Raw genomic sequence first — 16,026 nt, 5'->3', positions numbered from 1 at the left:
CATGACGGGAGCTGGCGAGGGATCTCCCCGTCTGTGCCTCGAGCCCTCTCTCATAATATTTTCTTCCCTTGATCTTTGAGGAAGGTGAGCAAGAAAGTGGTGTGGTGGTGCTGAGCTACCCACTGGTGTTGAACCACCACGGCTAGTTGTGTCGCTTCCACTTTCTCTGTCCTTCTTTCTCCCTACGAGGTCCCGCTAAAGATTTTTTTATAGGACCCATGACTTCTGTAGGAGTTGGTTTGAATACATCTAATGTTTTTTGTTTCCTGATGTTCATGTTATTGCTTGGAGATGTTGGCTAGGATACTTTCTGCTGTATCGGTTTTTTTCTGTTCTGTAGGAATTTCAGTAATAAACTATGGTGACCACTGCTGGTGTCATAAAATACCTTTTAAAAGGATTAGTCTATGGAAGTGTTAATTGATGAACAAGAATGAGACAGTGACAAGGACAGTGTTAAGTACTGGACATGAAAAGAGTGTGTTCTCTCCTGCCTCTTAGTCAGAAGGACTTGCAGGGGTCTTTTAGCTTCTGTATGGGCAGATGCTGAATGCCAGGACATGCATGAATAACGTCAGACTCACTATGATGCAATTTACAAAGCCTGAAATCTGGCAGGGGAGGGAGCAAATGAAGAGTAGGGATGCCAGCAGTGCTGGATCAAGCAGGGTGCTGGAGTTCCCAGTTGTCTTCATGCTTGGTGTCAAAAAATGGATGGTGACAAATTTTATGGTGTTTCTGAGCCCGTTTCCCTCTCTTGGAATTTTAAGCACTAAACAAATATTTTGACCTTGTGCTCATGTGAAGGTTGTGAAAAATGCATTTAAACAGAGAATCAGATTTCTTATGTAAGCCTGGTGATGAAGCATTCATTTTCTCTTACTTAAAAATATCACGGTGGCCTTTGATAATAAGGAGAGCATGCCCTTTTGAAAGATTCAGTGTAGTGCATGTACAGCGTGGCCTTCCTAATAAATCATCATCTTATCAAGAGCCATCTTTGGCACTGGTTGCATTAAGGCTAATAGACTTTGCTTTTTGTAGGCAGAGGTCTCATCGTGGTCTGCAAAAGCAGCCAAATCAGTAATTGCCATGAATGTTTCATTCAAAATGCTCTGTGTGCGTGCAGGGGAGGGGGTAAGCTTTGTGTAAACTCCACAGTTTTTCCCAGTAGTAAAAAATAGGTTGTTCGTCCTTTCTGTTGGTTTTCAGTCAGCCGTGAGCATTCCAACTTCAGTTGAAAGCTGTTTTTTTCAGGAAGTGGAAGAAAATTTAGTGCGCATTTCATGTATTCCCGTCTTTTGCATGATTCAGGTTTTAACTGAGTCCAGTGTTTTCTCATGCTGAGACTCTGAAAATAAATAGTCTTGGATGCGATTTTATGGGAAACCAATTTCTATTTAAATTAGTGGTAATTTGAGAAGACTGTTTTCATCTCCTCTGAACACATGATGCTTTTCTAACAGTGTTAAATGCTAAGTATCACCAAGTTTTACAGGTAGTGTGTGTCTGGAGTCTTCCCTTTCATTATTTCGAGTGTTCCTTAGTAAAAAGCAGTGTAAAAGGCGCAGCGGTAACCCTATTCACAGCCTTCCGGGCAAGGGAGCAGCAATCAAATCGTTGATACCTCTGGACGTTTTCCAGGACCTGCCTTAAAAACAGGCAGAGAGCAGTTCTCAGGCTAGGTGAGATTTCCCTAAACGGATCTATTGTGCAGTGCAGAGCTATCTTTGTATTTTAAGTTTTAGGAGGTGGAGCTAGATGAGACGGTCTTACCTTGTATCTTGAACTTCTTGTAAGGAGCATTTTTCCCTCAGGCCTCTGACTTTCTTGTCCTTATACTTGAATGAAGCTGTGCTAATGAGATTTTAGAGACCCAGCTGCCCCTGCCAAAGCAGCCTGATGCTGCACAAGAAGTTGACATATGAACGGCCCTTTGAACCAGTGAAAGACAGCTCTGTCAGATCAGTTACTCTGGCAACAGTGTTTCTAATGGTGATTAGCTCAGAAATTGAGCACAATGAGGAGTTGGTTCATTATGGAGGCACAGTTCTTGGTTCTGGGGAGAGGGGGTGACCTGATGTGCCCGCCTCGAGTGCGTTCAGCCAGGTGGTGCTCACCCGTACCCCACCACCTCCGTACTGCAGAGAGAGGAATCAGTCAGCTTCGTCTGGCTGCTGTCAGAATTGCTCCAAGTTTCCTCTCCGACAGCGAATAACTTCAGAGTGCGCGGATGGGGCGGGGGAGGAAGCGGCGGTGGTCTGCATGCAGATCTGCGGGGCCGCAGGGAGCGCACTGGCACTGAGCGGTGCTTTATGGCTCATGGGCTGCTGTAGCACCAAGCTCTCCTGCTTAGCATGGCTGTCTTTCCAATCAAGATGAAATAAATGAGCCGCTGCGGAGTTAGTAGGAGCTGCTTACAAAGGAGCAGTTTGACTAACAAAAAGTAGTGTTTGAGATGAAAGTGGCAGGGGGTGGGAAGGTTCGTTTTGTTTTGGTGAGCTAGGTCAGGCATGGAAGAAGAGGCATTCAAGTCGAGAGCTTTCTATCCAAACTTGAACATTTTATTCATCTCTCAGATCAGGAGTTTCACATGCTTTTGATTAACTGAACCTTACAGCAAAACACATATTCAAGTCATTCTAATTTGTGAAATTAAATGTACATGTACAACAGAGAGGCATCGGTCTTCCCTAACGACCAAATATTTGCTAAACATCAATTCTCCTGATTTGTAATTCTAAATATTCTTGGCATAACCCTGTTTATTTGCAGAAACGTTCTCGACTTCCCAAATACCTTTTGTTCAGCTTTTCGTATCTAGATAGATGGCTTACAGTAACATCTCTGATAGTTTGAGTATGTGAAAGCACAGAGAATACAGTTGATTTAAAAAAAAAAAAAGTTAAAATGTTTGTCTTGTTTATTTTTGGTACCTGCCACACAGATAAAGTCGGTATTGATTTGGTTTAGAACCAACCCTTAGCAAATATATTTATATTAAATTCAGAAGTGCTGAATAATCTTTTGGATGGGATGACACCTGAAAGCTCCAGGGCAAAAATATTTCTGCTTTCCTTTCTCTATTTGCTTTGTAGAACAGCTTTTTTTTTTTTTTAATTGCCTGGCTTTCTCTGGACGATGTTTCAATTACAGGCTATTCAACATTAATCTGAAGATACATTGTCTTAAACTGGTTAATGATGTACACAGGTTAGCTTCTGTTAACAGCAAGAATTTGTGTGTTTCCACAGTTTACATCAGGCATTCTTGAAGAACAATTCTTACTGTATGTTTTCAGCAGAGGTCCCACACAGCCACTTGGTTGCCTAAACTGTTTTGTTGTTGCTGCTGTTGGGGAAAAAAAAAAAATCACGCTTGTGGACATTTCCTTGTCTAGGAATACTCCGACAAAGATGCTCACAAGTCCAGTGTGAACCTATTTATAGTTGCAGTTGTGGAAACAAAGTGTGTTGGTTTAAGGATTTTTCCTAGCACTGAGTGGCTAATGAGTTGTCACTTTGAGTCCTAACAAAGATGTAATAACAGAAGCAGGTTTGGAGGCCGAACGGGCAATATAGCTCGACTGTTCTCTGGATCCAGTGTTCTTGTAATTATGGTGTATTTCTCTTGCTACACAACCATTTAACTGTGTTTTTTTCCTCGCTAACTACTGTGTCTGAAGATCTCAGCAGCAGGAGTTAGCAGGTCTGTGGGGTTTTTAGTGCCAGCCATTTTAAGTTTTGTGTATTTCAGGGCTTTTTTCTCTAGAATAGAAGATGTAGAAAATGTGATTTTGCAGCAGCACTGCTGAGGAGATGTATGCTGAACCCCTTTTGTTGACTTCTGATAGGCAAGATTTAGGTTTCATCTCTTCTCTCAAGGTAGCTTTAGAAAGAGCACAGTAGGTCTTTTGACAGTCCGGCGATTGCCCCACAGATGATCAGTCACGTCTTTCATATGTTGCAAACTTTGAAGGGTCAGGGTACTCCTTTAGGTACTTCAGAAGCTCCTATCCCCGTAATATCCAAGGGCAAGTAGCCGCGAGCACTTGAATATTGAATGCAGTCTAATTATGGAGTGACAGCTACATGACTGCACTGAAAGAAGCAAAAACTGTTTGGTGTCTCAAAGGAGAGCGAGTTGCCTAATGAAGGAGGGGGAGAGGCAGGAAGAATCGTGCTCTGGTGGGGCACATTAGGCTTGTTGCCGAAATGGAGGAAGAATTGGGAAGGTTTGGCAGCTCAGGTGGGGATTTCCATTAGGGGGCATGTCATCTTTCTAACAGGGAAAGGCTATGAAATTTGAGGATAAGAATGGTCTATTTTAGAATTTGTAACGCAATTTTAAGAAGGTAACGTTAGATCTTCCACTGTAATTTTACCATTTTTGCAGCACACAGGATAATTTACCCTTTGTGTTGCTCTGTGTAAGCTTTGGAGTACAGTTTCCAGCTGCTTTGTGGGTTGCTCTTCACATTTCTAGCTATATGCTAATCTACATATTTCTATTTTGACTTTTTAAAAAAAAATCTTGGCTCAGCTGTTGAACTCATCTTGCATCCTTTGTGTCTGTGTGTTTATGAGCTTTGCAGTTTGAGCTAGGGTGAACAGTGCAGCTGAATGTCCCATCTTCCTCCTCTAGTAAGCAGAAACTCTCCTTTGCAGCCAAAATCTGCATTTCTGTTCAAATGGCACTGAAAGGAGCTAATAAAAAAAAGTGTCTGCTTTTGTGGTACTTCAGCTGGCATTCAAGTAACCCATTTGAGTTAGTGAGTTCAGACTGTCGTGGTGGGTTTTTTACTGACTTTCTAGAGCAATAACTGGGCAAGACTGCATTGTGTCTGTTACTGTGATGCTACAAACACCTATATTCAGATTGAAGATGAGAGAGAAATATTTTCCTTGACTAATTACCTCTCCCATGTGAGAGCGGAAGCTTTTGCTGAGAAGGTAGTTTTCATTTGTGTGTGGTTTTAATTCAGTTTTGGTCTTAATTTAGGTCTTTACCACATGTGATGACAAATCTATGTGCATCTGTTAAAATCTGACCTTAGGTTTGCTCTCTGCATTCACTAATGTAGTCTAAAATATTTTTATGTATAGCTTTCCAGGCTCGAGATCAATAAACCAATGGTTCTGAAATGACAGAGTGCTACGATATTCCTCTGTAATTTAAACATGATTAGCTGATGAAGGTTATGATCAATATGGCAGGGGAAAATAAATTAATTAATATCATCCTTTCAGGATGATAAGGGGCCTATTGGAGGTGGGATGTAACTAATGAAGCTGCTTCTTCATATATACAAGCCATTTTTTATACAATGTATTTGCACTAAATCATCATTATGCCATCATTCATTTACATGAAAAACATAAGCCTGCAGACCAGTGTGTTATTAAAATTATATTTGAGAAGAAATTGTATGCTTATGCTGCTAAACAATATCTCTGCTTATGTTACAATGTACTGAGTCAAAGCGATCATGGAATTTACATAATTATCTTCCTATATTCTCTGAATAATACAGATTGAATATTATTAGTTTAATCACAGCAAGTTTCTATGCGACTTTGCCAAAGTCATTGCAGTTCTGCCTCACTGACCTGTTTTGGTGGTGACAGTCCAAGTGACTATGGACTCCTTTGCAAAGTTCTAGTACAGTTAAAAAATAAACCGATGACATGATTTTGGAGTAATGAATAAGTGTTAATGTGATCCAACATCAGTTTGTAAGCTTGATGGAATTTGAAAGTTGGGGTTTGAATTTGTTTGTATGTTTGGTTTGAATTAAAGTTCCGGTGTACTTAATACAAATTAAAGTTTCAGTATTCTCTAGCAGTCCTGAATTTAAATAAAGCTGATTCTTAGATTAGAAAAGATTTTTTGATCTTGAAATATTTGAATGTTTTAATGTGTGCAACGTAATTTTCACCCCCTTGTTATAGAAAACATCCTGACATTTAAGTCTTGTCATTATCTGTCTTGTCATTATGCTGTCCATGCTTAGTTATACCTGCCCGTCCTGTGCCATATAATACCATGGCAGGAGTTAATATCTCATTGCCTAAGGTGGCTTGGAACCCTTAAACTCTCCTCAGTAGACATAGTCCACAGAAAATCCTGATTTTCCTGTGTGCCAGTAGATAGTTGTTTCAAAAATAACATCTAAATTACAACATGCAACTTTCCAAGTATAGGAAGATCTGAGCAGTATCGCTTGTGGTAAGGAAGGCAGAACTTGCTGTTCCTTATCGGCATAGAAAAACAACCCCATGCACCATCCATTACTTCAAGATTGCGTGGGGAAGAGCTGTGTATTGTAGCCTAAAAACGCCACTGCACCACATCCAGTGGCACAGTGCATGCTACTGTCTTCCCGTTTTCCTGTAGATTGATGACTTTGAGAATAGCCTGTTTGTCAAACGTGGAGGAGTAAAAGGAATCGTACCTTTAGAATCCATTGCATTTTCCTTCAGGGTTACTTGTTTCTGTTCATGTAACACCTCATGGCTCTGTGCTCCCAAGTATCCACTGTATATGTGGAACAAAAGGTGCTGCCCATGCTTTGCCTCCTTTGCCTCAGTTAGTCGTTTATAGAATCTTTATGAAAGTTGTGTAGTTTAAAATCACTTGATGAAGATCACTATGTGCACTACTAAATTTAGTTAGTGTTTTTAATTAATCATTACACTAGTCTCTGTTTCTGAAGATGAAAATTTTATTTAATTTTTAATTTGTGAGCCAAGAAGGTGGGTGACAAATGCAGCCTACGGACTTTATTTTTAAAAATTGATGACCTAAAAAGAGCCTTTAGATCTTAACTAGGCCTTAACAGCAGAATGAGCTGAAATTCCAGGGTCTCTGAAATAGTTGGACTTTTTTAAATTGAAAAGCTACAGGAGAGGTGTATGGATTTTGCTGCATTTCAGATCAGCTCTGTTTCCATTTTTTATTACGAGTGTGCTAACCTGTATATGGAGATACTAATGAATCTGATTAATGTTTCCATTTGAAAAATACCGCTTTCCTTTAGGTGTTGTAGAAAACTTCTCATTAAATTGCAAAATAAACCTGGCATTTTTCCAGCTGTGCCAGTAGTGCTAAGTAATAAAAGCTAAAACTGGAAATTATGATATATCTTTTTGTAATTAGTTTAAATTGGATGTGATGTGCAGCACCACTAATCCAGGTATTCTGTGTCAGGGACCCACTCTGTTTTGTTATTCTGATTGCCATTTGTTTCAAATGTTTCATACTTTTGGTTTCCTAACTCCTCATACAGTGGCTGGTGATCCAGAACGGTCCACCTTATTCCTCAGCTCCAGAGTACAAGCCTTACTGTAAACTGCGGCGTGCTGCTTGGAAAGGGGAGCAATAGCTTTCCTGCCGAACCGCTGTCCTGTGATGTACGACTCCTTCTAGGATCCTTCCAGGATCATGCTAGTGAATAGCACTGAAATGCACTCAAACTAGATTGTGCTAGTGAGCATACTTCTTGTATGAATTCCTGGTATTGCGTTTTGTAACTTGCACGCCTGCCTTTTCCCCTTCTGCTTCGATGTTACTGGTTTAGTGGCGCTTACCTGGTGGATTGATAGTTCAGGGGCAATTTCATCCATGTGGAGAACAGAGTTGGAGGCTCATGTGGAGCATATTGTAGAAAACCAGCATCTGTCATCTTAATTGGATGTATTGCAGTCAGTTTTTGGAGCAGCCTTTGACAATGGAAAAACTGCTTAGTAGCCATGCCCTGTTTAGTATTTTGTGTATTCTGTGTATTTTTGACTTAACATATTTTTCAGTGTAGTCTGTAGCTTATCTGCCCCTGTGTTTTGTTTCTTTCAGTTGCTCAGAAGATTGTCGCAACAAGGAAGAAACAGCAACTCTCGATTGGACCCTGCAAATCCCTACCGAACTCTCCAAGTCACTCATCTGTGTGTTCTGCCCAGGTTTCTGCTGTACATATCAGCCAGGTACAGGCTAAAATCAATGCTTGCCTGAAAAAGGAGCCGATAGGTTGCTTTTCATCTACTATATTTAATGCCATTGCTCTTTTTCTTGCCTGGTAGGTAGTTGGTATGTTTGAAAGGTATCAGTGATCTGTAGTTTAAAGCAGTACTTTTTAATTGTCTTGACTTTGTTTCAAGAAACTGCTGTGGTGAAGTAATTTGGCTTTAAAACCATTTTTGATAGTACTGATTACGCCCAGCAGCCTGCTGCTCTGAGTAGACCAATTGTTACAGTAGCAGGATTTGCTGTACTGCTTTTTAAAATTACCTCACAATGATTTTGGTTATTGTTCTCATTCAGTTGTATGCTGAGAAGTAATATCTGGTGTATCACAGTGGTTGGCACACTAGAATTTTACATTTGTTACCACTGTGTGTGGTTGTAATTGCCTGTCTCCGTTATGCTCAAGTGAAATGATTCCCTCTAATGGCCTAGCAGTATATGTTGATAATGATTTGTAGATATGCTCTTTAAAAAAAAAAAAAAAAGCCTTTATGACAGGAAAAATCTGGTGGCCTTGATGCCATAGATGCGTTATTTTGGGAAACATTTGGCTAATACCAAAATTTTCTAACATGCACAGTTTTTTACCCACATACATTAATACTGACTTCTATATTCCACTGTGATAATCCTCCCTCAGTATCTTTTTCTATTGTCAAGTGATAAGCTATGCACACGTTCACAGTTTGGGTGTATATAAGCTCCATTGCTCATATCTGAGACCCTTGCAGCCAGGAAGATGGTGTTCCCACTGTGCACTCTGTCTTGGTAGATGAATTTACAAAGCCATTGTACTGGCCCTTACAGTCTGCGGCCAGCACTGTGACCTAGCTTCCTGATACTCATTGGAGCAGACAGAAATGTCTGATACCCACCAGCTTTTCTGGCATCTTTTTCAGTCTGAACTCAATAATATAAACAAGTAATGTTTCCTAAGGTTATGTCTTCAGCAACCCATTTGACATTTTGTTCTATCTATGGACTCTTCTCCCACGCTGTGTGTCTGCCTCTTGGCAAAAGCAGTATAGTGAAGAATTGTTCTATCTTTGTGGGAAAGTTATTTTTTTTCCCCTCTCATTTCACATGTCAGTGTCTTCTGGAAGCACTCTGTTTAGATTTATACCACAGGGTGAAGGTTCTGGTTCTGCTGTTCTTGTAGTTACTGGTCTCCTTTTGTGCCCTACTGGAAACTTTGACCATTGAGTTAACCCTACAGATGCAGATGCCAGTTTGTTCTTAGAGTTCTTTGCTGTGAGATGTTCTGCCTTGAGCTCAGCCCAGATACCAGCCTCAGACTGTGACTCTCACTTCTGCTGATTATGCCCCAATACAGTGTTGAATTTCAGATCCCTCTCTCTGTAGCAGGTGCTAAGGCTTGTGACTCCTCTGAAGAACCACAGCACCTCATGGTGAAGTAACAAGCTCCTCATATGGAAGTTCTTCCATTTCTTGACGTATGTGACATTAAGAATGTTTCCTCTCCACTTTCTTTCTGACCAGGTCATTGCCACAAGTACTTGGAACTAGCCCATTGTGTGAAATGCTTTTTTCCTGAACAAATTTCTCCAGACAGTTGTGTATGTTCATACTTCTGGACTGAGATGAATTATGTTCTCTGTAGAGGCTGTCTTTGGACCCATCCTATTCAGTGGTGAAGGAGGAAAGTTACTATAACAGAACTGTAGAGAATGAATGGCACCATTTCCAGTAGCGATCTTATTCTTGGATCCAATGAAGACCTCTCTTACTCTGATGATTGCATAGTTTTTCAATACTTTCTAAAGAAGATAGGTGATACTTTGTACAACCCAGTTTTAGCCAGATGCTTTTCTGTTCTGCATTTTCTTAAACCCTTTTTGTTGATGAAGCTTGTTTGATTAAGGACATGAAACATCTAGGTTCTCACCACATTCATACTCAAGTACGGTTTGGATACCAGCAGCAAATACAAAATTATATGCGAGTACTTCACCTAAAGAGTAAACTTCTTGCCAGTGATAAGAACTACTTGGGAAAATCAAGGTAACCTTTTTGATAAGGATCCCTGAAATCTTTTTCAATAGGTATGAAATAATATTCTTTGCCACTTTTACCAGCTGATGCAATTTTCTAACAGAAGCAATGGTAATTTTGACCAAAGATGTCTGTCTTCTGAGATTGATGTCAGCCTTAGACCATAAACCTGCTTTACTTACTGTCTTGGTGCCACACTTAGTGCAACCTTGTTTAAGGAAAGGGAGCTGAATTCTTATCCTAGACTTGAAAGAACATTGCAACTGCAGTTCTGATTTTAAGATAATCTTGGGGAAAATTTACCATCTCTGATCCTAACAAGAAGATTGTCTCATGTTCTTTAGAAGATCTCTTTTGATGTAATGATGTTTCAGTGAGGATTTCCCCAATGAATCAAAATGGTATCATTAGAGTGCACTGTCACTTGCATTCTGCACAGGAGTTAAGATTTTCAGAAGTAGTGGTTTTACAAATTACTTCATATAAAATTAGACGTTTCTCCTTCTATGATTGGATTACTTTGGTGCAAACTCTCCAGATGATTATGCAGTCAAGAACTTAGGCTATAGAAAACAAAACCAAGACAGTGTCACCCTACCTAGGCTTAGCCCTTAGCGTGTCTTGGGGAAAATTCTAAGGCTTTATACACACAGGGGCTTCTCCATATCATAGTTTCCATTTCCAAACTGCGGAAGTGCTGTTAGTGTGTTTGGATGTGTATACTCATGTCCAATAGTCCTAAGCGACGAGCACCTAGGTTACATTACCTGCTAGAAAATGTTCTCCGATATGTCTGTGTTCAGGTATCTATGTATTTCCACACAGTAGTTTCACAGAATGAAATGCTTCCTATTCCAATTACCAAAAAAAAAAAAAAACCACATTTGTGTTTGCACTAGGTTCTGCTTTTGTTTTCCTTCTGTCTAGATTTTTTTTTCTTTATGATGTCAGGTTGAGGGTTTTACCTGGAAACATTTGATAGTCAGGGTCAATAACCCTTGGTATAAGTACTTCACATCCGTATGTCGGCTTTCAGAGCAATACAGAATGCATGCACAAAATTTCTTTTCAAACCCAAGGATATCACTGAGGATTGTTCAGCTTCTGGTCTTTCTGAATGCCTCAAGAGGTAGATTGAGTTGTTGTGAGAGGAAGAAGTGTTAATTAATGAAGGCTTCAGTGTATTTCACCTCAGTTCAAGATGCACCAGAAAACCTCAGTGTGAAGTAACCCTACACCTGATAACCTGTTGAGTGGTTGCCTGGAGATGTGTCAATTTCCTCTGCAAAGTTTACACTGTTGTAAACATCGGAAAACCACATGGCAGTTGATGCCTTGCCAGCTTTCCTGGAATTCAGCTGTTTGAGTTCGGTGAGAGGGAACTGAAATGGCAACATGTCCTTGCCACGTGTGCCAGCACTTTTCCACGTGTGCATGTGCTACATGTACTCCACCATGATAGAGAGGGGCCTTAAATGCCACACCTTCCACGCTCTGAGTTTTAAAATATTGTTTGGATGAGTATTGAGTGGTACCATGTAAAGTCAGCCCCCAAATCATTATACATGTGGAGTGCTGCCCAAAGAAATGTGTTTAATGGTGCAGCAGTGTTGTTCCCCTAGGAGATGTGTTACACCTGAGAAGGGTATGGAGCTTAGCATACTGCTAAATTGCAGCTCAGTTATGGCTAGCATACAAGCCTGCTCCCTGCTACCTGTTGCAAACTTGTAAAGATGCATTATTTATATGTGCATTAGGCCTCTATAAAGTTTTTACTACAGCGAGATTGTCTAAATATGTAAATTAAACTATTAAAAGGAAAGCACAGTCTGCTTAATCATCCATTATTTTACTGTATATGAGACCTGATTATGGTAAGCACTAAATAGTAGGGCACCATTATCTTATTTATAGTGGGGGTCATTTAGGATGAAATGTTTTGTTATATTTTACACATTCGATTGAAGAAGAGACTATATTGCTTAGTCAGTTTTTCATTCTGCTTTTTCATGTAATTTGCAAAACATAAACTAAGAAGTGAAAATTATTTGATACCATTGGAGCATACATCATGATGCTTTCTTATTTACAGTTATTTCTAATCTCTAATGTTTATTTAAAATAAACAATTTATATATATTTGCATTCCCCTTCTTTCATGTGCACAGTAAACATGTATATGAAAGGGCATTCTCCAGGCTTCACATGTTAAATTTCAGTGCATCTGTTAGCATACTTCCTCTTCCTTTCTTTATCCTCACAAGACCTTATTTATATTCCTATTACTTTTTGTTGAGCCTACTTTTATCTCATCCTAAGATCTCTTAAAATTTCCATTTCAGACTTTATTGTTTAAGTTTTCCAAATAGTGAAGCGGTTGCTGTAACTGTAGCATTGAAGTCTACTGTCACATTTTATTAATTGAAAGTCGTTAGTGTTTTTTCTGAGATGATTTTTTTCTATGTGCCAGCTTATTTTAGCCAAGTTGTCTTAAAGTTGTCTCGGTGATTAGTCTTTGATAGGTCTAATAAGACAGATCTGCTTTTTTCTCCTCTTTTTTTCATAACAGGGAAAAGGTAAAAACTCTGTAGATGGGCAATTTCTTAATATGTCCCAAAGGATGAGGTTAAATTGTCAGGATTGCTCTCCCTTACTGTGGAGGGCTAGACATACTGAAATCTCCGGAGTCATTTATCTGGACCTAAGTTTGAAATCCAGTGTAAAATTTGTATTCCGTGGCAACGCAATCAAAGCTTTCTAGCTTTTGCTGAGGCAAGGACTAAACAGTTTCATCTTCAATCCATCTTTGGATGTGTGCCTGTATACAACCAAGATCCCTTGAATAAATTGGATTCCCACCTATAGTGGTTTTAGATGAAAGACTCAGATAATAGGTCTTTCAAGAACAAAATTGTACACAAGTGGGCGAAGAAAAAATGTGTCCTGACTAGAGAATCTTCCATGACTCCTGTATTTCTGCAGAAATGCACTTTTCCCTTCTTTCCCCAGCAACAGAAGGTGCAGAGAGTGGCTGTGTTCTGTCACAGAGTATGTAATCTCTGCTTTTGATCAAGGTTTGGTTTATTCCAACAGCTTCTAGGCTCCCTGAAGCTGTGGCAATCTCATCTGTTTTAGATGTAGTACTTGCCACCTTCATTTTCTCCTCAAGCAGCGGTTAGAGATGATTTTTCTTGGAGGGTGTCCTGTTACATCTAGAGAGCAGAAAAACATTGAATCCATTATGACTGGGTTACTTGTCAATGAGAAAAAAATCAGCTTTATTCTTCCTATGCTGTCGTTTAGCATTTTCACCTGATGTTTTTACTATGTATGCTTTATGAATAATTTGGCAATACAAGGTTTATATAAGGCGAATATTTTGCTGCCTTTGTATAGTTGGTCAGTCTGGAACATGCCCCTAGCAAATGTGAGGATAAGTCCAACTTTGTTAATGCAGGTCACAACTGAGCTCCTGATGTGCAAGGTAAACTCACTGTTTTTTTTTTTTTTTTTTTACTAATGGAAGCAGAAATATGTAACCGCTGAAATACATCCATGAAAGTGTGTGATCTGGCTTGATATCACAGAACCTGTGAGCAGTGTATGCAGCATTCTTTTTTAATAAGGTATCAACAGGAATCCCATAAGTTTTAAGTTTTATGGTCCATATTGGCAGTGTTTTCCTTTGAGGTAACTGCATTGAATGGACCCAGTTGGTCAAGTGACACCAGAGTGATGGATTCATCTGAGTTCTTAAGCAGGTTACAGTAGTGACAATATTCTACTAAATTTGTGCTTGCTGTCATGACCTTGTTTTTTTTTTTTTTTTTTTACAGTGTCAGTCCATGTGGTAACAAAGCTTTAAGTGTATATAGATGCTAGAGTTATTCTGTAAATGGAGTATTGGACATTGATGCAAGGTGCATTCAGGAAATAGCATATCTGTATAGCTTAATAGTGTGCTGAACCATTGGCCACCATCAGGCTGTGTATTTTCCTAGCAGGAAGAAAAGATACGGTTGCACTGTGTACTTGCAGAAGTCTAGCACATTTGAGAATGGACATGATGCCTTAATGAGGACAGAAAAATCCATCACCCAGGAAAGCCAACAGGAATGTATCTGTATAAATGTGCTTCTACTGGGGCTAATAATTTCCCTGCCAAGGTTCATTTGGTTGACCTCTGTCCCCATGGCCAAGACTGTGGTTAGAGCAGTGATGCGCAGAAGTGGCCCTTTGTACTGATGAATAAGGTATGTTTGTGTCTTGAGAGCAGTGGAAAAACTTGACTGAAAAAGTAATGTTAAGGTGTGTAATGTCCTTAAGGGGAATTAGAGTGCTTATTCGTTTGGTTTTGACTGCCACAAATTTGACCAGTTTGTCTACAGTTAGCAAATGAGTTTATATTTGTTATGTGTTGGATTACATGTGCTGTACAGATTCACTGACTTGATTTTTAAGGCTTTGGATTCCAAATTCTGTGAATTAAAGTTATTTGCTGCGTGCCCTAAATTCGGTGCTTCATTCCAGTGAGCTTGTTATTAAATGCTTGCGTACAGATTGCAGGAAGTTGCTTTCCACAATCTAATATGGCAAGGTCACTGGACTCTTACTTGATGCAAACTACCTGACAGAGACCACTCACCATGCTTTATTTCTTTGAGCGTATTAGGCTTAGATTTTACGAAGGATATGCTTTCCAAGTGCTTGTCTGGTTGCATTTTTCATTGCTTCTATCTGCGCAGGCTATAACTTGGAAGTCACGTCAGAGCTTGTTCTGGTCAAACCCATTCTCTCTATTCAGGTGTTTCATAGCAGCTAAGTGGATTTATTTGCTAATTACTGGTAGTCTTGGTAAGAGTTGGAGCTTGCTTAGTATTGGTATTCAATGCTTTCGTGCTTTGAATATTTTTTCCTTTTAAGTCTTTTATTGAAATAGTTGTTTTGTTTTGTTTTCCCAATGGTATATTTTGAAACCATTTCAGAATTTTATTTACAAAGTTGAAAGTCCAGTGGAGGTACACATGTGTGAAGAGAAACATTGCCAGCAGGACTTCTTTTATAGAAGTCTGTATCCGAGCATCTGTCTTTGGGGACTAGAAAGCCCAACATGTATGTATCTTTGTTTAGCAGTTACTCCTTGAGAGTAAATCACTTCAAAATCCATGAAGTAGTACTTCAGTGGAATAAATATAAAGCATTTCTATTAGATAACAAAATATTAAAAAGGGAAAATTTCACAGAATCCTTAAAGTCCTCTGTCTGGTAAATGAGTACGTAGGGCAGAAATCCGCATTGTTATATTTGATTTATGTGGCAAGGATGTGTTGAGAAGGGGGAGTGGGAAAGCAGCGTGGTGGAGCTGAGCTGCCCATTGGTGTTAAAACACCACGGTCCTTTCTGGTGCCCAGTTGGAGGGCACAGAACTTGGGATAAGGATGATAACTGGGAGTTAACAGGCAAAATGTGGACTGGACATTGCCAGAGTGTGGTAACTGTGCAGAATTTGTTGTAAGGTGTTAAAGGGACAAAAGGTGGAGTGCGTGTAAACTGTCCACCTTTGTCAGCATTGTGATGTCATGTTGACTTTGGTGTGCGGAATTATTTTTGTTGATGGAAATGAACTTTGCGCATGTAGCATGATGAATGCTGTTGAATGTGTATTTTAATTATAATTCCTAAATATGTTTTTCACGGAGGTGAGGGGTGGCCTGTACTGTGTGTACGTGGTAAGGCTGTGGTGGCGGGGGCTGCAGAGAAGCCTCTGTGCGCAGAGCCCCAGCACTGCCCCATGTGAGAGCAGAGTTGACCTCCTGCGAGGTCGGTGCAGAAGGAGGGCAGGAGAGAGGCCCCGGTGGAGCAGGCTGTCCCCCTGCCGCCCATGGGTCCCATGGCGGGGCAGGTCTCTACGCCACAGCCCGAAGGAGGCTGCAGCTCACAGAGAGCCCCTGTGGAGAGGAGCCCCGGGCACAGCGGGTTGTTAAACTACCACAG

At 40.0% G+C, this 16,026-nt stretch overlaps 1 protein-coding gene across 3 annotated transcripts in view; it reads left to right on the top strand.

The window, feature by feature from the left end:
- Positions 1-16,026, top strand: part of AGAP1 (ArfGAP with GTPase domain, ankyrin repeat and PH domain 1) — a 372,179-nt gene that overhangs the window by 159,755 nt on the left and 196,398 nt on the right. For all 3 annotated transcript variants that reach the window (XM_035566371.2, XM_035566379.2, XM_035566388.2), the window contains exon 7: positions 7,852-7,979. In XM_035566371.2, coding sequence (XP_035422264.1) covers positions 7,852-7,979 — 128 coding nt within the window. The remainder of the gene's footprint in view (positions 1-7,851; positions 7,980-16,026) is intronic.

Source organism: Cygnus atratus, chromosome 6, assembly GCF_013377495.2.
Source record: "Cygnus atratus isolate AKBS03 ecotype Queensland, Australia chromosome 6, CAtr_DNAZoo_HiC_assembly, whole genome shotgun sequence".
NCBI lineage: Eukaryota > Metazoa > Chordata > Aves > Anseriformes > Anatidae > Cygnus > Cygnus atratus.
The sequence above is the reverse complement of the archived record's forward strand: the minus strand, read 5'-3'. Positions and strand labels throughout refer to the sequence as shown.